General features: G+C 45.6%; 1 protein-coding gene across 1 annotated transcript in view; it reads right to left on the bottom strand.

Annotated features, from left to right (window-relative positions):
• Nucleotides 1-1,728: 1,728 nt before the first annotated feature.
• LOC136571800 (protein kinase C delta type-like) overlaps nucleotides 1,729-24,856 on the bottom strand; it is a 37,902-nt gene continuing 14,774 nt past the window's right edge. Inside the window, exons 2-8 of the mRNA XM_066572427.1 lie at nucleotides 10,719-10,807; nucleotides 5,342-5,549; nucleotides 3,530-3,783; nucleotides 3,278-3,340; nucleotides 2,608-3,126; nucleotides 2,408-2,451; nucleotides 1,729-2,252 (exon numbers count right to left, since the gene is read on the bottom strand). Of these exons, the coding sequence (XP_066428524.1) occupies nucleotides 2,427-2,451; nucleotides 2,608-3,126; nucleotides 3,278-3,340; nucleotides 3,530-3,783; nucleotides 5,342-5,549; nucleotides 10,719-10,807 (1,158 nt within the window). The 3' untranslated portion in view covers nucleotides 1,729-2,252; nucleotides 2,408-2,426. The remainder of the gene's footprint in view (nucleotides 2,253-2,407; nucleotides 2,452-2,607; nucleotides 3,127-3,277; nucleotides 3,341-3,529; nucleotides 3,784-5,341; nucleotides 5,550-10,718; nucleotides 10,808-24,856) is intronic.

The raw sequence follows: 24,856 nt of genomic DNA, 5'->3' as shown, positions 1-24,856 counted from the left end.
TCCATAAGCATCGTATATTCTATTGTTATTGGCCTTATTTTTATATTCCTATATATTTACCTCACATGGAGTCTGTTTGTAAGCAGAATATTATACTCAAACCAAATGGAGTTTATTTCAAGATTTTACACACGAAAATAGCACATACTGAACTAATTAACTTAAAGGGGTTTACAAGTGAAAAATACTACTGATGACTTATCTGAATAGGTCATCAGTAGTTGATCGGCTGGGATCCGTCGTTCGGGACCCCGACCGATCAGCTGTGTGGACGCATTCTGAGTTGTAGTGTCAGAACATCTGGATACTGCAGGTTGGGCTCTGCTACTCCATTGTGTGGAGCGAACTAATCCCTACAGACAAATATCTGACCTACAGACGTCTCCAGGTACGACTAGAATGAATCCATCTTATATAACACCACAGTGTGATTGCTATATAAGAGCACATTCACATATTTGCCAATTTGGTCAAAATTTCACCAAACACATAGAAAATCCTGGGAAAAGTATGATGTATGAATATACCATAAAAGAGTAATCAAGTTCAACTTCTAAAGAGTCGGTGCCCGGGCAACACCCGCTGTAATACAGCCTGGACATAACACATTAGAAGGACTGGGCTGTTTTACCTGGTGATCGTAGTAGAAAACACCAGGGAGCATGACCCATTCATGGGGAAACTACATAGACATCCAGTTGAAATAAAGACACGGACACAAAGATATAAGAGAAAGAAGCTTTTATTTGTGGTTATAGGCAACTGTACATTTAGTGTTGGGAAATTTTAAGGCCAAGTTGATCGAGAAAAAGGCAAAAAACCCCTTGAGGTACGAGCCAATTGTCCTCAAAGGTACGTTCACATGTAGCAGAAATACGGCAGATTCATGGAAAATGTGCAGCATTTCCGCATCAGAAAACCACATCAGAATTTGCACCATTGGTTCAGTCTGCAACACCGACCCTTTCACTTCTGATTACTGAGCCCTCAGCGCAGCGCACATTCCTCACCTGGAAACCGCTACTGAGCGCCGCTGTCACTGGCCAGGTGAGGTGGAAGTAGACGCATCACCTGACCAGCGGCAGCGGTGGCCACGGGCTCTGTAGCGGTGGCTGGATGAAGGATGTGCTCTGCAGTGATGGCTCAGTATCCGAGGTGAGAGGGTCGGTGTTGCAGACTGAAATCAGCTGCTGATCTGGAGCTTAAGCACTCAAATTCTCACCAACAATGTGGATTTTGATGTGAAATGCTACAGATTTTTCCACTGTGTAAAAACCATAGCATTTCTGCTACGTGCCAACGTACCCAAGGGGGAAAAATCTTTCCTGATGCCAAATATGGCAATCAGAGCAAGTCCCAGGATCAAAGCCGATATTTAACCTGACTTTATAAAGTATTTTGTTTTCTTTTCCTAAATCTGAATATATAATCTGTTATTACTATTTACCATGTGTGTGAAATATAAAGTGTATCAAGCTACACCTATTTATAGACTGTTTTGATCCAGAGGAAGGCGAAAACCCCCTTGAGGAAAGAGCCAATTATCCTGTTTTAAGGGGGAAAAATTCCTTCCTGACCCCAAATATGGCGACCAGAATAAATCTCAGGATCAAGCGGCAGCCGCTCACCTCCCTGGTATATGTGATGTCAGCTAGAAAGTCTACAAAGCTAAAGATATTTTTGTATAGATTAAGATTATTTAATTTTTTGGGCTATTTCCCTATAAATAAAACCTAACCCTATTTAAGGCTGTGAGATGATCCAAAGGAAGGCAAAAACCTCCTTGAGGTATGAGCCAATTGTCCTCAAGTTGGAAAAATTCCTTCCTGACCCCAAATATGGCGATCAGAACAAGTCCCAGGATCAAAGCTGAAATCTACACCTATCAGTGTGTGTATGCGTGTGTCTATGTATGTGCCTATACTTGTGTCTAATCTTCATGTATGTGGTGTACTACTTACCCGGCCGGTGCTGAGGTCTTACTAGTAACCAGGAGTTCAGGGATAATAGTCACTCGGGCTATTTTTCCTGAACTCGCCAGTTACCAATCAAGCACAGGCCGCTCCTGGGGGTGAAGACGGTCTTCAGGAGAGGATGATGTCCGATGCCAGCCGATTATAGATGATGCCAAGGTTGAGGGAGCGTGGTGGAAATACGCAGCACAGTTGATGTAGAGAGGATGTTTCAGGCAAGCCAAGGTCTTCTACAGCAGCAGAGTCGCGGGTTCAGGAGACAGTTGGCACGGGCTGAGCCTACAAGACATAAGAGAGGAAATGTTTTTACATTTTACATTGCTAAAGTATGTGGTTTTGTTACAATGTATGGATATAATGGTAGGTGTCCTGTGTGTATAAGTATGTATAGGTGTACCAATATGTATGTGTACGTGTGTATAGAGGGTACTTACCAGATGGTTGTGGCTTCCTTCACAATTGGATTCTTCTTGTCATCCTAAGAAGATGCAGAGACATAGTAAGTAAGAGGGAGAAGACTGCAGACCTGACATGGTGACATGAAGCAGGATTATTATATGACACCAGAGGAACAATGATGATGAACACAGAGGTCAGACAGAAGATCATCATCCCTGAAGAAGGAAGATCTTACTGGGTCCAGCTTGGTGAAGTGAACGAGAATCCGGTCACGGGGGGAAGGGGTGTGCCATCCTCCGGCCACTGCAGGTTTTCATTCTCCAGAACTCTGCTGAATGGCTTGAATGGAGGCTGTTCTCTCTTCAGCTCCAAGTTCTTCCAATTCATGGTGTTAAAGAACGGGTGATCTCTAATGTCCTCATACACGCCCAGCCTCTTCTCAGGATTGTTGCACAGAAGTCTCTCCAGAAGATCTTTTAAGCCTGCATCGAGCCAAGATGGAAATCTGGGATCCTTTCCATAGTAGAAAGGGGACTGTCCTGCCGCCATCCAGGATACGACAATCCCCAGGCTCCACCAGTCGACTGCTGCGTCGTATGTCTTCCCAAGAAGCACCTCTGGGGCCATATACTGAAGTGTGCCCGTCCTTCCTGTTATCTTATTGGACGGGGTGACGCCGTCTCGGGCCAGCGCCAGGTCGATCAGGCGGATGTGCCCAGCGCTGTCCAGCATGATGTTTTCTGGCTTTATATCTCTGCAATGAAAAAAGAAAAGAGAAATGCAAATCGGTGGAGATACAGGAGACTTCGGGATGTAGCGCAGCAAAACCGAGCCTAATGCAGGACTCTGGGAAAGCTGGGGCACTATTATAAGGGAGCAGAGAAATGTGGAACAGTTCTGCTTACCGGTGGACGATGGTGCGTCGGTGCAAGAACTGGAGACCGCATACAATCTCCGCTGTGTAGAATCTGACGGAGAGAAGAGTGTAGTATCAATGACATGAAATCAGTTCCCTAACATCATGTCACCAACGTGTCTGTCACCCCTAGAAGAGAAGAGCTGATGTTTATGGCAGGCTGTATGCTCTCCATTCTTCTATATCTCCCCTGTCATGTCACCCTCAGTATTTCCCGTCTCCTGATCAGTCATTTACTTACCTCACACTGCTGATGTCCAAGCGGCCGCACATCCTGATCAGGGTTGCCAGGCTCCCTCCGGACAGATACTCCATGACGAAGTAGGCTTGGTCTGCAGACTGCTGGGCGGCATACAGATGGCATATGAAGGGGCAGTCTTGGGCCTTCAGGAGAATCCGTCGCTCTCTCATTAGTGCAATTGGGTTGCTCCTTCTTCTGTCGACAACCTTGATGGCCATGAAGGTGTTTCTTCCGGGGAATGATGCCAGGACCACCTCAGGAAAAGAAGAAGGAAATGATGACTGAGAGCGGCCAGAGGGGAAGATCCTATACATTTATCAGTAGGGGTTTAGGCTATTCTGCTGCCTACGGCTCGGTCCACACATAGCAGATCTGCACCAACATCTGCAGGTAACACACAGATTTCATCCTGCTGCAGATTTACAATCCGCACCGCAGGTCATTGTGCACAGGGGATTCTTTCTGCAGTGTGTGGAGGAGATTTCTTCTAGTCCTGGAAAACGTTGCTACGGATTTTCCACAGCAGAATTGGTTGCAGAAAATCCACATTTCTTCTTCCCGTGAGGCCTCCTTCACACGACTGTACGCATTTTTATGTACGCCCGTAGGCAGCGTGTATTCGCATGAGTCTTTGAGACTATGAAGTCCTGATCTTGATTAGCGTATTCGCACGGCGATCGCGTTAAAGTCTATGGATAGTAAAAAAAAAAATTAGTTTCAGCTCCTCTTACGGATTGGATCCATAGGGGGAGCTGAGAATACTCACCCCCCGTTCTCCGCGATGTCCGGCGTCTTCCTAGTCCTCCCTGGACCTGTCGCCGGCGTCTGCGCATGTGCACCAGATGCATTACGTCACGCGTATGTGCAGAGGGCCAGAAGGCCTGGGAAATTTAAAAACTCCCCGTTCCAGGCTACTATAATTAGCCGAGAGCAGGGAGCTGTCACCCAGAGACGCTGTATGTGGTTCTCAGTCACATGATCGCTGCTATCCAATAGATAACAGCGATCATGTAAAAGTTTAAAAAAGGTGAAAAACTGTGGGGTCAAAATACTCCTGACCCCCCTCAGTGAATACATTAAGGGGTGTAGTTTTTAAGATGGGGTCATTTATGGGGGTGTTTATCATTCTGACACCTATGAGCAATCTTGGCTTGGTGCAGGAAAATAAAGTGTTCCTCAAAATGTTAATAATTAATGTTACATTTGTATGTCTCCTAAATGGTTAAAAAAAAAAAACGAAAGTTTTTCCAATGTGTGCCCAAAATAAAGTAAACAGATGGAAATATATATCTTATCAAAAATTTCTATATTATGTTAGCACATATTTGAGTTTTAAATGTGAAAAAATGAAGATTTTTTTCAATATTTTCCCAATTTTGGCGTTTTAATAAATATACACAAATTCTATCGGTTTATTTTTTCCGCCTACATGAAGTACAACATGTGGCGAAAAAACAATGTCAGAATCACTTGAATATGCAAAACCTTTACGGTGTTAATCCATGTTAAAGTGACACATGTCAGATTCCCAAAATTTGGCCTGGTCATGAAGGCGCAAACAGGCTTGGTCCCTAAAGGGTTAAGGGTATGTTCACATGTAGCGGAATTGGTGAGGATTTCGATTTAATTTTTTGGGTGTGGATCTGCACTGAAATTTGCAACATGTGAATGAATGTATCCTAAGCCTCTTATGGGGATTAAATGGCTGATAACAGAAGACAATAGTTTGTATTCAGTTACACAGCAAATGGAAATACAATATAATTAGGGTCCCCCTGCCATTACCAGAGAATCAGAAGTTATTGAACTTACCTTGCTGAAGCTTCCTCTACCCAATATCTGAAGGCTGGTGAAGCGACTGATGTAACATCCAGAGTCTGATGGTCCGGGGTCCTGGCTGGTGCCCGGTGTTGGCTCCTCATCCTTTATTATTACGGCATTCTCTCCGCTCCTCCTCTTCTTTCTCTCCGGGAGTCTGCTCACGCTCTCCTCCTCTCTCTTCCTCTTCTCTCTATCTCCTCTATGTCCAGTGGACACCATTATTCACAATCCAGTAGCCGTCGATCCAATCGCTGCCGCTGACAGTTGAAAGTAAATGGCAGTTGGCCGAGTGGAGGTCAAAGGTCATAGAAGCTGCTGCTGGCAGTGCCCTGCTCTGCCATATACACAGTGATGTGGGCACTATGAGTGATGACCCAGTGCCCAGACATGGAGAAATTCATGGCTGGTTCTTCCAGTGCCACATTATTAGTAGATGGGGCAGGGTTGGCACTTCATGTCTAGGTTGGCAGTGGTGCCCATGGTTCATCAGAAACTGCAGGAGTTTTACACAGACCATATTTTTGTACAAGTTTTGTGCATTGCGATACGCATAGAAATACAATCCATTTTTTACAATGGGTGTATTTACATGTGCGATTCTTTTTTTTCTTTTTAAGCATCGTTATTGGCCAAATTACACAGCACAAGAAAACACAGATAACAAGCAGATTCAAGGAACAGCAATCAGAAAACAAGAAAAGAGTATTTCCACAACATCAGAAAATCAAAAAAGACATATACATATTCCTCAATCAGGGTGACTACCCACTAGCGTTTTTTCTGGTTCCTTTTTTTTCCAGATGTCTATGGGACTTTCTAATGTTAAATTGGAACACACCAAAAATGCAAGTTGCCGTTGTTGCGGTTTTGGTGCGTTGCGATTTTAACATTAGAAGGTCCCATAGACATCTGGACCTGTGAATTCGCAGCGAAAAAAAAAACGCTAGTGGGTAGTCGCCCTAATACAGAAGCAGCAAAAACGAGACCAGCGGTTCCCAACTGGGGAACCATAAAAAAAGCTGCACTTGACTGCAAACCAAAGCAAGTAATGGACATCCAATGTGAAAGGACCCGGCAGCATTTTACTGCTTTGTAAACATTGGCTCTGCCGGCAGAGACCGCGTATGGCTGCCTGTGCACTGAGCATGCCCACGTATCACACGGACACGGACATGCGCAGTGTGACTTTTATTTTTCATTCCCCGCTGTGTTTGAGAGGGGGGATGTGTATAAAAGGCTGTCCATGCACAATGTGTTGCATATGGACAGCATTGCATACAATGTATAGGGCTCACGCTGTGTGGTACTATTTCCACTTGCAAGGCATGGTCATTTGCGCTTGGCAAACAAAGATGCGCCGATTGAAATGGCTAATTAGTCTGAGTTCCAGATGTGGTGTTGTTCCAGCGTATTACGCGTCTCCTAGCGTATTGCATATACATTTGCGCACCCGCTGTTGACTTCTATGGGGACGTTTGGTAGAGAATGCCGCATTACTTTTTTTTGCGTGACCGAAATGAGCACACAAAATACGGACGTAAGCGCAGCCATTGAAATCAATAGTTTTTATTCGATACCGAATGCGCACGCAAACACGCCTGTGTGAAGCCGGCCTTTGTTGTCCATAGCAATCATTCACAGCTCAGCTTTCACTTCACGAGAGGAGATTCAGAATTGAAAGCTGAACTTTGACTGGTTACCCCGGGCAACAAAGACAGTCTTAGGGTATGTCCACGCGGGCCGGAATGTCTGCAGCAGATCCAAAGCGCATAATCCGTATCCAAAACCGTACCATTTGGTGTGGAATTCACCCCCTGATGTAAAGAGGTGGAATCCGCACCAAAAATGTGGTGCTAAAATGGACATGATATTTATGAATTTAAGTTCCATTTCTGCAGCTAATTATTTCCACGGTGCGCGGACGAGATTTTGAAAACTTCGACCACTTTGCTGCTCCTGAAAATGCTGCGGAATTTCCACAACGACTCAACAAGCTAAAATTCCACAGTATTCACTGCCTGTGTGAACCCGGCCTCAGGGTGCTGACATGCGGGATGGAATATTCCGCCACGTGGGTAGTGTTGCACCAAAATCCACGTCTAACGTGTGGCTGTTGATGCAAAACTGAAAATGACAGAATTCTGCAGGCGGTTCTGCATCCTATTCTGTATCTAGACCTGCAAATCTTGAAAGTGGCGTATTCTGGCCCATGTGTCCCCTCCCCCCTCCTCCCATTTAAATAGTGCAGAGATTTAATGTACATGAAATAAACCATTTTCTGCATTGCTTCTAAACAGAAAACACAAGGATTCAGACATGAGTATAATATACCATTACTGATCATGTACACTGGTGCTGCACAGAGAATGGGATTCAGGGGCACAACTGATTGACCTAAAGCTAAATGCAGGCCCTTGGCGCACCTAAACAATGTACTGCTTTGGGTCATAAATGTCTCCCATATGCTTTTTGCACCAAGAGCTGCATGTTAAACACCAGCCTTAATATCATTTACCTGCACACAATGCAGCTAATGCATGAAGCAAGTTTGGGCTGGGGAGGCCACACCACCTCTAAAACATTGTTGGACAGAGGCGCAGACATCAAAAAGTTACAAATTTGTGTGAAAAAAATAGTTTTTTTATTCCCAACTTTTTTCTGAATGTCCCCCTTATTGTATCCGAACAGTCCTGGACCCACTGTAATAGGGAACCAGGGGAGGTAACATTTATTGGGATTACCACAGTGGAAATGATTTTAATTCATATATTGTATACCTATAAAGGAGCAGCAGGTGAGGGAAGCGGGGGAGATTGTGGTTTATATGGGAGTTCTTATAATCTGGGATGGGATCCCCTGGTGATAGCAGAAGTGGCAGTTTTTATGTAACAATGTGTTTTACGCCCCAATATGGTCTGCCTGTTTATCTTCTGTGCTGACTATAACCCAAGTGTCGATCACAATCCAATATGGCTTCTCAGGGTGTTTTCTCTCTTCACACTGGGGCCACTACTGGGGCCACTACTATAATGTTATCGTGTAATCAGGACCCAGGCCGGCTTTATATAGGTGTAAGCTTATTCACGATATAGGGCAGTGTGTTTTTGCACACAAGTGGGCATATTTTACTGTATTGGCATGTGCAAAAAACATACAAGCATGCGCTTATTAATTTCCATGGGCAATTAAGTTTAGTTTAATATGTGCTATATTGGTGCACAATACGCATGAAAATAGAACATGCTGCATATTGTTTTGCGCAAATGAAATGCACGTGCAAAATACACTAGTGTGAACGAACCTACTGCAAGCAATGTGTGTATTATGTGCGCAAATACGTTTGTGTGAATAAGCCCCCAGGTGGAGGTTGGATTAGACTCCACAGACCATGCTTTCATATGTAATTGACTGGCAGTTGGTGCAAACTAGCGTCCAAATGGTGGAGATTTTCCAAGTGCGGCAAATACTGGAATCTAGAGATGAGCGAGCATACTTGCTAAGGGCAATTGCTCGATCGAGCATTGCCCTTAGCAAGTACCTGCCCGCTCGGGAGCAAAGATTCGGCTGCCGGCGGCGAGCAGGGAGCTGCGGGGGAGAGCGGGGAGGAACGGAGGGGAGATCTCTCTCCCTCTCTCCCGAAGGCTTCCCCCTGCTGACTGCCACAACTCACCTGTCACCTGCGCCGGCACCGGAACCTTTTCTCCCGAGCTGGGAGATACTCGCTAAGGACAATGCTCGATCGAGCAATTATCCTTAGCGAGTATGCTTGCTCATCTCTACTGGGATCACACTGCAAGGCACAAGAATTTGGAGTATGTGGTCCTGCTACTCTTGAAGCACAGGCAGTGCTGCTAAGTGTGGAGCCGGACTTTAGGATATAATTATTTAGAGTGAGCAAAAGCTCCAGAACTAATTGTATGACCGGTTGGGCAAAAGAGCCCAATATCAAGCGTCAGCTTATCTGCAGATCTTACATCCATATTGATTGCTTTATGTATGCCCGGCCCACAAGGACCTATAGATAAATCATAGAGCCCGATAGCAAAAATTACAACTGTCCCCCCAAAGAAAAAAAAATATTAGAGGCAGCATATCAATAACACAGCAGGGATACCTCTAAGGCTGCCTGTCCACGGGCATTTTTGCATTGCATTTACCGCGGCGATAATCCGGCCAAGGGGAACACAGTGAATGCTTTCCATAGCGTTGCTATGGAAAGCGCAGCCCCCCTGTCCACAAGCGGAGAATCATAGCGATTCTCTGCTCGCAGCCGGCAAATCACAGCATGCTGCGAATTGCCGCAATTCTCCGCGATGAGCCTAATTTTCAGATAGGCTCACCGCTGAGATCCGTCTGCCGGCTCCTGCTCCCGGACAGCGGCTCCCGCAGCAGAGATGGCAACGCCCATGGACAGGCAGCCAAAATAATGTAGTTGCCATTATATAACAGTTCTACACAGCACAGAAATAGTGCTTACAGTGCAGTTACCTCTACAACTCCTGTACACTACATTTTCACTTATGTTTTAATATTACAATCACACATAGAAAGTTTCATCTGATCCCGACAACTCCTTATAGGGATGTGATTGCTTTTTACAATGGGTGTATCTCCCCTTGGTGCACAGCAGCCTGTGAACACAAAGTGTGAACACAATAAAAAAAATCATGCATTGTTAAGCATGGGACTTCGAAATGCATAAATATTATATTATTAAAGGGGTTGTCCCGAGGCAGCAAGTGGGTCTATACACTTCTGTATGGCCATAATAATGCACTTTGTAATGTACATTGTGCATTAATTATGAGCCATACAGAAGTTATCAAAAGTTTTTTACTTACCTGCTCCGTTGCTAGCGTCCTCGTTCCCATGGAGCCGACTAATTTTTGGCCTCCGATGGCCAAATTAGCCGCGCTTGCGCAGTCCGGGTCTTCAGCAGTCTTCTATGGAGCCGCTCGTGCCAGAGAGCGGCTCCGTGTAGCTCCGCCCCGTCACGTGCCGATTCCAGCCAATCAGGAGGCTGGAATCGGCAGTGGACCGCACAGAAGAGCTGCGGTCCACGAAGACGGAGGATCCCGGCGGCCATCTTCAGCGGTAAGTATTGAAGTCACCGGACCGCCGGGATTCAGGTAAGCGCTGTGCGGGTGGTTTTTTTAACCCCTGCATCGGGGTTGTCTCGCGCCGAACGGGGGGGGGGTTTAAAAAAAAAAAAACCCGTTTCGGCGCGGGACATCTCCTTTAAAGGTTTTATTTACTGTATAACCCAATAAAGCTACAAGGTTTTATTTGATCCTGGTGAAGTTCTGGACTTTGTGTATAACTACTAGATGGATAGATGTTAATATAAAATGTTCTGCTTTTATCTTACCTCTTTGGTCTGACATCTATAGTTTCCATGATGGTGATCTTCATGGCTGGCTTCATCCCTCCTTTGATGGCCCCAAGATATTTTTCTCCCTTAAGATTTAATACAGTGAATTAGCTTAGTCAGTAGGCAATGGTTGTCCTCAGAGCCACCTAAGGAAATTAGAGTAATCGGAGAGGCCACCTGCTAGATAGGGAGAGCACATGCATATCCCTTGTGTGTGTGTGTGTGTGTGTATGTATGTATGTGTATGTGCGTGTGTGTGTGTGTATATATATATATATATATATATATATATATATATATATATATATATATATATATATATATACATATATATATATATATATATATATATATATACATATATATATATATATATATATATATATATATATATATATACACAACATGTATTCAAATCATGTCCCGGGACCTGTTGCTTGGCACTTACTATAGTAAAGGGTTCTTCACATTGGAGAACTGATATGGCAAGAGGCATGTAGTTATCAATCAACGTCTCTCCCTAACAAGAATAATAGTGCCTCTGCAGTAACGGGACCGTAGATACAGTCTCTTTTGGGTGCTGGCTAGGCCTACTCCAGAATGAAAATGGAAAACAGAATGCAATCAGCTGAACTATACTTTGGCAGGAACTCTCCTTCTGGAGGCACAAAGTACTACAACAGTTCGAAACCCAAACAAGTTGATAAACAGACATTTTCAGAAAATATTTCTCTGGATAGAGAACTCTGTTGGAACGTAATACAGAAGTAATTGCATTCTGGCTTTTGATTTGCGTCACTCTATTCCCACAACTCTCCTCCCTCTCTGAGCCTTTACTAGCAACTCTGCAAGGTACTTCTCGCCCTATTTCTGACCACATGATGACAATCTCAAGGGCTCTCCAGTCATACTAGTCATTCCTTATTCGATTGGCCACAATATGACTCTCCATGCGTTTCACTTCACATGCAGAAGCTGGCTTACTACATACATAACAGAAACAGCACCCAGTGGGAGTGGCACAGCACAGGTGGCCCAAAAGCAAACACCAAAATAGGCCCTCATTAGGGTGCTAGATTTTGTCACTGATGATAGAAGGGTCTGGTGTTTGGTTTTCTCTCCCTTAGGGCTCCCACCCACTTGCCTTTTTTTCACGCGTTATAGCTTGCTTTTTTTTCATGCCATATGGGCTCCTGCACACTTGAGTTTTTTTCATGCGTTATAGCTTGCCTTTTTTTCATGCTATATTGCTGCTTTTTTTTCACGCGATTGTCAATGGGACTTTCTAATGTTAAAAACGCACCAACTTGCAAAGCATTTTTAACATTAGAAAGTCCCATTGACAATCGCTTGAAAAAAAGGCAAGCTAGAACGTGTGAAAAAAAAGCAAGCTATAACGCGTGAAAAAAAGGCAAGTGGGTGGGAGCCCTTACCATGACCCTTAAAACAATTGCCAACCTCCTAATTTTCAAGCAATTCAGTTCCTTTGAATAGGGGAGTCCTGCACTGGTTCCAGACGCCTAGTAGAGAAGGGGTGGAACCAAACATCGCTGTACCCCTTCACTCCATAAATTCCACAGCAGCCGCATGGTCTTCCCTTGCCTGGCACATTGTCCCGATGTAGCTGTCCAGGTTTATCTGCTCCCATTATATGCCAACCGAGCTGGATATCTCCTTGTTGGCGAACTAGAGTGGTGGAACACTACACTTGACAGTGAGAACCCTTACTACATGACCTATACTTATTAGTATTACGCTATAGTTGAGCCCTCACTAATATGACAATACCTATCTAAATCTTTTTCCGGCAGTGAAAAGGGTTAAAGGAAGTCTGTCACCACAATACAGCCCACAGACTACTGCCAACAGTACACTGGCGCTATGCCGATATGTAAGATCATACATAACCTCCTGTTTTTCTGAAAGTGCAACCATCAGGAAGATTGGAATTTTTAGAGACCTTTCACATGGGATAGAATTGCGCCGCAAGACGCAGCCAAATCCGCAACTGCGAAATTGCACACCAAAATCCGCAGGTCTGTGAGTTTTGATGCGGAATTGCAGGCAGGTTTTAAGCCATTTTTAATTCCACATCTAAATCCGCAGGTCGCCTGCGGATTTTGATGTGGAATTTGCTGCAGTTTGCGGTGCCTCGTGTGGCCTATTCCGTCCCGTGTGCAAGGTCTGTATATGTTCTGTGCATACTCTATGTAAATGAGCTGCAATCCGTCTGATGGGCGGTCTTGCAGCTCATTCTTCTTTGGGTTGACTACAGATTGGTCCTCTTAAGCCCCTTGCCTTGTCTAATTGATGTCTACAACTCCAATCACAAGACAATGGGGGAGGCAGAGGACCAATGAGCCGTAGACACAGTGTGAAACATGTAAAAGCCTATATGTCCATGATGGCTGTACTTTCAGAAAATGGGAGATCCTGCATATCTGCACAAACCAGTCTACTGCCGGTAGTGATCTATGGGCTGTATTCTAGTGTTTTCATGTTAATTAACTCTTCAACCTCACAACTGTTCACGTTGGGGGCCTCCCAAACCTTTACAGCTTCATTAATCTTAGGCAGGGCTCACACAGGCGAATTTGAATTGCGGATTATGCTATCGCCGATCGTGCGTAGGATCTTCGGTATTACATGGCCGATCAAATGCATTGACGTTTGGCGTTTCGCTCACACTTGCGGGAAGGAATTGCGGATTTTGCAAGTGGAAGAAAAATATTCAGTGTTGACATTTTTTTTCACTTCCATATCACGACAAGCAGAGGGCAAATAAACAAGTGCATCCTGTAAACTGCGCAATTCTGTATATAGGAGCCCACATGTCAGCTTCTTGGGTCTCCAACAATAGGACTTGGGGTAAGGATGAAATATTAGCATTAGCATGTGACAAATGTTAATTTTAGCGATTCTTACAAAACAAAGGAAAAAAAATCACCTAAGAGTACAATTACAAGCAAACATACGATCGTGATAAACATGACCGCAGGTAAAGAGAAAATTCACATTGCCATACCTCAGTGATTTAAGACTTACATGTAAGGCTAATTTCACACATGGGCGAGCACAATATTGGGCAGTGAAACTCGGCCCAATATCACGCTTGCCAATATGCGAAATCCCCACGAATGTGAGGCTTTTTTTTTGTTAAAGACGCTTTTTATCACTTCAGGGAAGTAGCGATTCTCCCCTGTGGCTAAAAGGGGAAACCTCACATCGCACCTTGCAATGCTTTTGCTGGACCCATTGAAAACAATGGGCGAGGCAATGCAAAAGAATGCCCAAAGTTGGGTCATATGTATGATCCTATTCAAAAGAATGGAGTTGATAGTTTTGCAACACACAAATCTCACACGAGATTCTTGGCCGTGTGAAACCGGCCTAAGTGTAAGGCTGGCTGCACATGGCCTTACACTTTGGCTCTGCCATGTGCATGTGGAACTGACCTGATTCCAAATGCGGGTTGCCGCAGTGGATTCCTGCCCTGACTCTGGCTGGCAACCCCGCGTACCTGCTTTTGCTGTGCTGCAGATGACTGCAGTCACTGGCAGTATAGATTTTTTTTTCTTAATATTTGCTTTTCCCGCACCATCGGTAGGCTAAGGCGCGGGTAACCCGCAGCCAATCCACAATGTGGATTGCGGAGGGGCTAGGGATTGGACGGCTTCCATTGACTTCAATGGAAACCGTCTGCATACTAGAGCATGCTGCGATTTTTTATTTTTTTTTCCCCCGCTCTTGTAAATCACAATTTGTTTCTACGAGTGTAAAGAAAAAAGCAAGTTTACATAGCATGCTTTGAAAGGTATTTGCTATGGATCCTCTGTGCGGAAGCCAATTGCGGAATTGACAGCAAAAATCCAGTGAAGCTGGCCTCATAAAAACAGATAGAGGTCAACAGATTCCAACCTGGGTGCTGGTCACAGATAAGGATTACTACTATTCAGATCTCCCTCCTGCAGTGTCCATAGTATTGTGTGTTTATTAATCCTCAAAGACATTATAAGAATTGTTAGCAATGTTTGCAGCCCTATTCAGTGTTATAGATATTAAAATAAGGTGACCAGACATCCTGGTTTAGGCATGACAGTCCTGCTTTGGTACCCTGTGTTCTACTGTCCCCAAGGTCCCTAAGCAGAACAGGCTTTTGTCCCACTTTCAGGACGTCTTGTCACCATGAAAGTAATTACCAGCCGGGGTGCCACGCCTCCCTGGCTGGTAATCACTCAGTGACATTGCTACCTGTGCACAAACTGACAGCAGTGTGTGCACTCCTTTGCTCAGCGCAACAGCACCAAGCAGAGGAGCAGCGGCTCTTTCAAGACAAGGAGGAGGTAAGTATATCGGTCTCAGAATGGGAGAAATTGAGCTAAGCAGAAGCAAATATCTGAAGGGCTGTCACAGTGCAGGGGGATCAGCCCTATTCTCATTTGCACAAGGAAAGACTAGAAGCAATGGGATGAAACTGAAAGGAAGGAGACACAGATTACATATTAGAAAAACTTTCTGACAGGTTGATCAATGAGTGGAACAGATGGCCATGGACGGTGGTTAGTTCTTCAATGGAAGTCTTCAAACAGAGGCTGGACAGACATCTGTCTGGGATGATTTAGTGAATCCTGCACTGAGAAGGGGGTTGGACCCGATGATCCTGGAGGTCCCTTCCAACTCTACCATTCTATGATTCTGGAATATGTCCTTACTCTCAGGGTAACTGCGTATGGTGGAATTCTACCTCCAATCCCCATCAAAATCTGCGTCTTTTTGCACAGATCAGCATGCAAAATTTGCCCCTTCAATGGGGCAAAATCTGCAGGTGGAATTTCAACGTGGAAAATCTTGTTTTCGTGTGTTTCTGCATCAAGAAGTGACATGTTACTGTAAATCATATTTATTTCTCCTAAATGCAAGAATTTGTGTCATCTGGGCCAGGTAACTTATGTACCTTGACGGTACTTAGGCATAATTGCACTTTATTACAACTTAGAATATAAAGCAGTGTGTGGGTTTAGTAATATAACAGCAAAAACATAGTTTAACACATCAGCCACTCCTTAGCTTTTGCAAGCAATCTTCTAGGTTTTATATAATTTAAGTTCACTTACTGTATTTTCATGTTCTTGAACAGCTTCCTAGGATTATATTTATTCTTCAGTTCAATGATTTTTCTAAACATTGAAACATGGAAAGTAAATCGTAGCAAGTTGAGTAAGCGTCTAGCACCATTTCATTTGCCAGGAGACCTTCAATGTCAAATAGAGATACTTTGGACCCATTAGAGAAAATTATTCCGAGGACTCACCATCAATTTACACATAATACTATATCTTTAGCTATGCCATTATCGTTGCGCAAACAGGTCATATTCTGTTTCTTTTGTTCATTCACTTTGTAAGAATTTGATAGGTCATCGATAGTTGATCAGCAGAGGTCTGCCGCCAAGCATCCTTGCCTATCAGCTGTTTGCTCGGCCATTGTCACTAAGTACGAAGCTGGAAGCACACAGTTCAATACACTTTACAGCAGCCTGAGATGGTATTGTAAAACCTGTTCTACATCTGCAAATTTCACACCAGCAAAGCCTTTATTTAAACAAATGTTCTAAAATGCCAGTTTAAAGGATTTTCCAGCTAAATTCCCAGGATAGGGTCATCAATAGTTGATCAGCTTGGGTCCCCTGCTCGGCATCCAGGCCGATCAGCTGAGCAGGTGGACCCTTGCTGATCAACTATTGATAACCTATTCTGAGAATAGGTCATCAATAGTATTTTGCTTGGAAAATCCCTTAAAGTAAATTGCCCTCATAATGTATTTTGGACAATAGAATACCTATCATGGAACATAAACCCTTGACCTACCTTGTACATTCCCAGAAATTCAGTAATTGAGTTACGTTAACGTTAAACCACAGGTTGGATAGTTTGATATTGTTGGCTGATTTAGGGGATATTATGATATACCATTCAGATATTTGTGTGTGGCACAATGTCCGTTTATGCAGCTGGTAACCTGTTTAGATGTTTGCCAGGCTGTGGGTGACTTTTACGTCTATATATGTTGATGCCAAGATTTCCTGTGTCTTCTAAACATCATTTTTTCCATGGAAGATCTCTGAGGCTGAAAGTTACACCATGGTCACAAATCATGCTCTGGTTAATAAATTGGATTCTGCAGAAATAAAGAATCTTCGCACAACGTGGTTACTCCCCTTTTACAGCTTTAGCAGATATGCCTTTGAAAAGACATAGCACTTCATATAGTATCTTGTTTTATGAGAAAACTCTGTAATATCAAAAACATAAAAGATTGAATTCTAAGTTTTGTTTTATATTTTTACAGGACTTAAAATCTGAGTTCATGAGTATTGGAGGCCTAAAGTGTATTTGTCGGCGAGTCACCGTGAACGTTATCTGGGAGGCAGGTGCCTCCCGTTCGCCACTCAGAGCTCCTCACAATCTCTCTCCTCAGAAAAGTCGCTGGCTGGGGATGGGACATCTTCCATCTGAAGGAGCCCTAACTGGTGGTGAGGATGGGGTGGCTTGACTGATGGGGGAATGGAAGTGAGAGCATGACTAAATTTGTTGTTTGTAACTGTTTCCTGCCCATTCCTCATTTTATGTTGAACTTGGCAAATGGAAATGTCTTCATTAGTTTTGGTAAACTTCCCCTTATATAGATTTTAAAATACAGATGAACTTCCGACTATGTATTAGTCAAGATCTCATATAAAAAACTCTGAACAGGAATATTTATTACATTTAAGAACCATTTATTAATTCTTATTTTAGGCAGGTTCAATTTAAAGGAACTCTTTGAGTGTCCCTTCCCCTTCCCTTTAACCTTCTATATGTTGCTGTCACTACTTGCGACGGCATCTAAGGGTATAAACATATAACTAGGAGGTGTAACTAAGAAAGTCTAGGACCAAACTTTTGAATGGGTCCTTCCTTTTGCATTAATGGGTGGAAATACATGCTATTCAATGCACAAGGCCATTCAAGGAGAACTCACCACCTCCCATGGCAATCTGTTGCACTCATTGATCACCCTCATTGTCAAAAATTTTTTTTCTAATATCTAATCTGTCTCCTCCCTTTCAATTTCATCTCATTGCTTCTAATCTTTCCTTATGCAAATGAGAATAGAGATGATCCCTCTGCACTGCGACAGCCCTTCAGATACTTGTAGACCGCTATTAAGTCTCCTCTCAGCCTTCTTTTTTGCAAACTAAACTTTCCCAAATCCTTTAACCGTTCCTCCAGTTTGTTGATGTCTTTTTTAAATTGAACTGGGCACAGTTTTTCAGATGCGGTTCAACCAAGGAAAAGCAGAGGGGAATAAATATCTCACGTGATCTAGCCTCTATGCTTCTCTTTATACATGCCTATTTTGCTACTGCAGCACACTGTTGACATGTTCAGGCTGTGATCTATTAGTATACCCAGGTCTTTTTCACATGAGCTTCTGATTAGCTCAATTACTGTAGTAGTACTTTGCATTTCTCCTTGTTTGATATCATTCTGTTAGTCGCCGACCAATGTTCAAGTTTGTCCAGATCTTTTTGAATCCTCTCTCTCTTCTCCAGTGTTAGCCATCCCTCCGAGGTTTGTGTCATCAGCAAACTTGATCAGTTTCCTCTCAATTCCCTCCTCTACATCATTTATAAAAATGCTGAACAACACTGGACCTAGGACAGAGACTTGTGGTACCCCACTTGAGACATTCTTCCACTTGGATGTGCATTTATGACCACTCTTTGAGTACGATCACTCACCCAGTTGTGAATCCACCTAACAGTTACCTTGTCAATCTCATATTTGGTCATTTTTTAAATAAGGTTCCTATAAGATACTTTGTCAAATGTTTTACTAAAGTCAAGATATGCTATATCTACTGCAGTTCCCTGATCAACCAAGTCAAAATTATTTAATTCTCATCCAAGTACTTGCATATATGCTGTTTAATAATTTGTTCCCAGTATGGAAGTCTGTCTCATAGGCCTGTAGTTTCCTGGATCTACCTTTTCCCCCTTTTTGAAGATAGGGACAACATTTGCCCTTCTCCAATCTTCCGGGACTTCTCCTGTTCTCCAGGAATTTTCAAAGATTAGGCGGGTGGTTTAGCAATTACCTCTGCTGCTTCCCTCAGTATCCTAAGATGTAATTCATCTGGACCTAGAGACTTGAATTCATTTAAGTTCGCTAAGTGTTCCCTCACCATCTCTATGTTTATAGGTAGCCTGCATTCCTTTATTGCCCTAATAGCACAAGGAAGATCAGATGTTACATTTACTTTCTGAGAGAAAACGGATACAAAATCGTAATTTAAAAGTTCGACCTTCTCAACATCATTCTTAACCAACTCACCATTCCCATCCTGTAAACATCCTATAGCATCTTTGACTTTTCTTTTGCTTCTGACATCCCCCCCCCCCCAAAAAAAATCCTTTTTTTTATTGCTTTTCTCCTCTGTTGCAAGCTTTAGTTTTTCAGACACTTGCCCTACAGTTTCTGCAGGCCACATTATATTCTTCTTTAGATATTCACTAGAGATAAGCGAGCGTACTCGTCCGAGCTTGATGCTCGTTCGAGTATTAGGGTGTTCAAGATGCTCGTTACTCGAGACAAGCACCACGCGGTGCTCGACTCCATTACATTTCCTTCCCTGAGAAATTTGCATGCTTTTCTGGCCAATAGAAACACAGGGAAGGCATTACAACTTCCTCCTGTGACATTCCAGCCCTATCCCACCCCCCTGCAGTGAGTGGCTGGGGAGATCAGATAACACCCCAGTATTTAAATCTGCCCCGCCCGCGGCTCGCCACAGACACAAGCTAAGAGAGATCAGGGAAAGTGCTGTCTTGCTGTAGCTGCTATAGGGAGAGTGTTAGGTGTTATTTTAGTCTTAAAGAACCCCAACGGTCCTTCTTAGGGCCACATCTGACAGTGTGCAGTACTGTTGAGGCTGCTTTTAGCAGTTTTGCACAATTTTTTTTTTTTTGGTATATCGGGCGTGCAGACCATAGCGTCCTCAGTCTGCAGTCATTTTACAGAGTATAGGGGCAGTACTGCTGAGGCAGGGACAGTGGTACAGGGAAAGAGATATACTGGCTATATAGGCAGTGGGCTTTTTCAAAAAAATACTATATTTGGGCTGCCTGTGACCGTCTTTCGTTTACTGCGTGTCTGCTGGGGGTACTAGTAGTCGCTCATTAATACCCAGCCTTGCGCATAATTTTTTCTGGCTGCACTGTGCTTTCAATAACCACAGTCATCCTCCAACAGGGAAATCCATATGCAGGCTATATTACAGGCAGTGGGCTTTTTCCCAAAAAGTGGAAAAAAATACTATATTTGGCCTGCTTGTGACCGTCTTCACCTTACGGCGTGTGTGCTGGGGGTAGTAGTCGCTGATTAATACCCAGCCTTGCGCATAATTTTTCTGGCTGCACTGTGCTTTCAATAACCACAGTCATCCCCCAACAGGGAAATCCATATACAGGCTATATCACAGGAAGTGGGCTTTTTCCCAAAAAGTGGAAAAAAATACTATATTTGGCCTGCCTGTGACAGTCTTCAGTTTATGGCGTGTGTGCTGGGGGTAGTAGTTGCTCATTAATACCCAGCCTTGCCCATAATTGTTTCCTGGCTCTGCTGTGTCCGTTACATGATCGCCGTCATCCCGCCAGAGAGAACGAGTATACATATATACGCTGCATACGGTGTCTGTCTGGTTTTTCACCTCACCGTTTGAAAAAATTGAAGCAAAATACTTAAGGCCTACCACTGGCCTTTGGCCACTTGACTGGTTCTGCCCTGAGAATTCCAGTAGCTCAGTCATACGCACCTAGGTCTCACTACAGGCTTGCGCATAATTGTTTCCTGGCTCTGCTGTGCGTTCCGTAAGCGAAGTCAGCCTCCAACCACAGGCCAATAAGCGGCACATTTAATTACAGCGTTCTGTTTCTGCTCTACTCGTAATACACCATGCTGAGGGGTAGGGGTAGGCCTAGAGGACGTGGACGGGGGCGAGGACGCGGATGCCCAAGTCAGGGTGTGGGCACAGGCCGAGCTCCTGGTCCAGGTGTATCGCAGCCGACTGCTTCGGGATTAGGAGAGAGGCAAGTTTCTGGGGTCCCCAGATTCATCTCACAATTAATGGGTCCACGCGGTGGACCTTTATTAGAAACTGAGCAGTGTGAGCAGGTCCTGTCGTGGATGGCAGAAAGTGCATCCAGCAATCTATCGACCACCCAGAATTCTGCGCCGTCCACAGCTGCAACTCTGAATCCTCTGGCTGTTGCTCATCCTTCCTCCCAGCCTCCTCATTCCATGAAAATGACACATTCTGAGGAGCAGGCAGACTCCCAGGAACTGTTTTCAGGCCCCTGCCCAGATTGGGCAGCAATGGTTCCTCCCACCGGAGGAGTTTGTCGTGACCGATGCCCAACCTTTGGAAAGTTCCCGCGGTCTGGGGGATGAGACTGGGGACATCCGGCAACTGTCTCAAGAGCTTTCAGTGGGTGAGGAGGACGATGACGATGAGACACAGTTGTCTATCAGTGAGGTAGTAGTAAGGGCAGTAAGTCCGAGGGAGGAGCGCACAGAGGATTCGGAGGAAGAGCAGCTGGACGATGAGGTGACTGACCCTACCTGGTTTGCTAAGCCTACTGAGGACAGGTCTTCAGGTTGGAAGAGGCAGTGCGGTGGCCAGGGGTAGAGGCAGGGCCAGACCGAATAATCCACCAACTGTTTCCCAAAGCGCCCCCTCGCGCCATGCCACCCTGCAGAGGCCAAGGTGCTCAAAGGTGTGGCAGTTTTTCACTGAGAGTGTAGACGACCGACGAACTGTGGTGTGCAAGGTTTGTCGCGCCAAGATCAGCCGTGGAGCCACCACCACCAGCCTCACCACCAACAGCATGCGCAGGCATATGATGGCCAAGCACCCCACAAGGTGGGACGAAGGCCGTTCACCGCCTCTGGTTTGCACCGCTGCCTCTCCCCCTGTGCCCCAACCTGCCACTGAGATCCAACCCCCCTCTCAGGACACAGGCACGACCGTCTCCTGGCCTGCACCCACATGCTCACCTCCGCTGTCCTCGGCCCCATCCAGCAATGTCTCTCAGCGCAGCGTCCAGCCGTCGCTAGCGCAACTGTTAGAGCGCAAGTGCAAGTACGCCGCCACGCACCCACACGCTCAAGCGTTAAACGTGCACATAGCCAAATTGATCAGCCTGGAGATGCTGCTGTATAGGCTTGTGGAAACGGAGGCTTTCAAAAGCATGATGGCGGCGGCGGCCCCGCGCTACTCGGTTTCCAGTCGCCACTACTTTTCCCGATGTACCGTCCCAGCCCTGCACGACCACATCTCCCGCAACATTGTACGCGCCCTCACCAACGTGGTTACTGCCAAGGTCCACTTAACAACGGACACGTGGACAAGCACAGGCGGGCAGGGCCACTATATCTCCCTGACGGCACATTGGGTGAATTTAGTGGAGGCTGGGACCGAGTCAGAGCCTGGGACCGCTCACGTCCTACCCACCCCCAGAATTGTGGGCCCCAGCTCGGTGGTGGTATCTGCGGCGGTGTATGCTTCCTCCACTAAACCACCCTCCTCCTCCTCCTCCTCTAAACCACTCTCCTCCTCTTCCTATGCAACCTCTGTCTCGCAATCAAGATGTGTCAGCAGCAGCACGTCGCCAGCAGTCGGTGTCGCACGGCGTGGCAGCACAGCGGTGGGCAAGTGTCAGCAGGCCGTGCTGAAACTACTCAGCTTAGGAGAGAAGAGGCACACGGCCCACAAACTGCTGCAGGGTCTGACAAAGCAGACCGACCGCTGGCTTTAGCTGCTGAGCCTCCAACCGGGCATGGTCGTGTGTGACAACGGCCCTAACCTGGTGGCGGCTCTGTAGCTCGGCAGCCTCATGCACGTGCCATGCCTGGCCCACATCTTTAATTTGGTGGTTCAGCGGTTTCTGAAAAGCTACCCACGCTTGTCAGACCTGCTCGGAAAGGTCCGCCGACTCAGCGCACATTTCCGTAAGTCCAACAAGGACGCTGCCACCCTGTGGACCCTGCAACATCGGTTTAATCTGCAAGTGCACCGACTGCTGTGCGACATGCCCATACGGTGGAACTCTACGCTCCACATGTTTGCCAGGCTCTATGAGCAGCGTAGAGCTATAGTGGAATACCAACTCCAACATGGGCGGCGTAGTGGGAGTCAGCCTCCTCAATTCTTTACAGAAGAGTGGGCCTGGTTGGCAGACATCTGCCAGGTCCTTGGAAACTTTGAGGAGTCTATCCAGATGGTGAGCGGTGATGCTGCAATCATTAGCGTCACCATTCCTTTGCTATGCCTCTTGAGAAGTTCCCTGCAAAGCATAAAGGCAGACGCTTTGCGCTCGGAAACGGAGGCGGGGGAAGACAGTATGTCGCTGGATAGTCAGAGCACCCTCATGTCTATATCTCAGCGCATTTTGGAGGAGGAGGAGGTGGGGGAGGAGCATGAGGAGGAGGGGGAAGAGACAGCTTGGCCCACTGCTGAGGGTACCTATGCTGCTTGCCTGTCATCCTTTCAGCGTGTATGGCCTGAGGAGGAGGATCCTGAAAGTGATCTTCCTAGTGAGGACATCCATGTGTTGCGTACAGGTACCCTGGCACACATGGCAGACTTCATGTTAGGATGCCTTTCTCGTGACCCTCGCGTTATACGCATTCTTGCCACTACGGATTACTGGGTGTACACACTGCTCGACCCACAGTATAAGGAGAACCTTTCCACTCTCATACCCGAAGAGGAAAGGGGTTCGAGAGTGATGCTATACCACAGGACCCTGGCGGACAAACTGATGGTAAAATTCCCATCCGACAGCGCTAGTGGCACAAGGCGCAGTTCCGAGGGCTAGGTAGCAGGGGAGGTGCGGAGATCAGGCAGCATGTACAGCGCAGGCAGGGGAACACTCTCCAAGGCCTTTGCCAGCTTTATGGCTCCCCAGCAAGACTGTGTCACCGCTCCCCAGTCAAGGCTGAGTCGGCGGGAGCACTGTAAAAGGATGGTGAGGGGGTACGTAGCCGATCGCACGACCGTCCTCCGTGACGCCTCTGCTCCCTACAACTACTGGGTTTCGAAGTTGGACACGTGGCCTGAACTCGCGCTGTATGCCCTGGAGGTGCTTGCTTGTCCTGCGGCTAGCGTCTTGTCAGAGAGGGTGTTTAGTGCGGCTGGGGGAATCATCACGGATAAGCGTAGCCGCCTGTCAACTGACAGTGCCGACAGGCTTACACTCATAAAGATGAACAAAGCCTGGATTTCCCCAGACTTCTCTTCTCCACCAGCGGACAGCAGCGGTACCTAAACAATACGTAGGCTGCACCCGCGGATGGAAGCATCGTTCTCTATCACCATAAAAAACGGGAACCTTTTAGCTTCATCAATCTGTGTATTATATTCATCCTCCTCCTCCTGCTCCTCCTCCTGAAACCTCACGTAATCACGCCGAACGGGCAATTTTTCTTAGGCCCACAAGGCTCAGTCATATGACTTTTGTAAACAATGTTTTTAAGTTTCAATTTTCATTAAAGCGTTGAAACTTGCACCTGAACCAATTTTTATTTTAACTGGGCTGCCTAAAGGCCTAGTTACATATTAAGCCACAGTAACCAAAGCGATTAATGGGTTTCACCTGCCCTCTTGGTTGGGCATGGGCAATTTTTCTGAGGTACATTAGTACTGTTGGTACACCAATTTTTTTGGGCCCTCGCCTACAGTGTAATCCTAGTAATTTTTATGGGCTTCGCCTGCACTCATGGTACAGCAAGGTGTGTGGGGTTGGCCTACACTTTTGCTACATAAATGTAACTGGGGCCTTGTCTATACTGCAACTACTGAAATGTGAAAGAGACTGTTATCTCCCTAAACTGCTGCAACGGGAATGTTACTGTGGCCTGTCTTGACTGCTACTACTACTGAAATGGAACTAATACTGTGCTCCCCCTATATTGCTGCTTCGGAATTGTTACTGGGGCCTGTCTTGACTGCTACTACTACTGAAATGGAACTAATACTGTGCTCCCCCTATACTGCTGCTAGTGATATGTTACTGGGGCCTGTCCAGACTGCTA

The sequence above is a fragment of the Eleutherodactylus coqui genome, chromosome 6, assembly GCF_035609145.1.
Source record: "Eleutherodactylus coqui strain aEleCoq1 chromosome 6, aEleCoq1.hap1, whole genome shotgun sequence".
Taxonomy (NCBI): domain Eukaryota; kingdom Metazoa; phylum Chordata; class Amphibia; order Anura; family Eleutherodactylidae; genus Eleutherodactylus; species Eleutherodactylus coqui.
The sequence above is the reverse complement of the archived record's forward strand: the minus strand, read 5'-3'. Positions and strand labels throughout refer to the sequence as shown.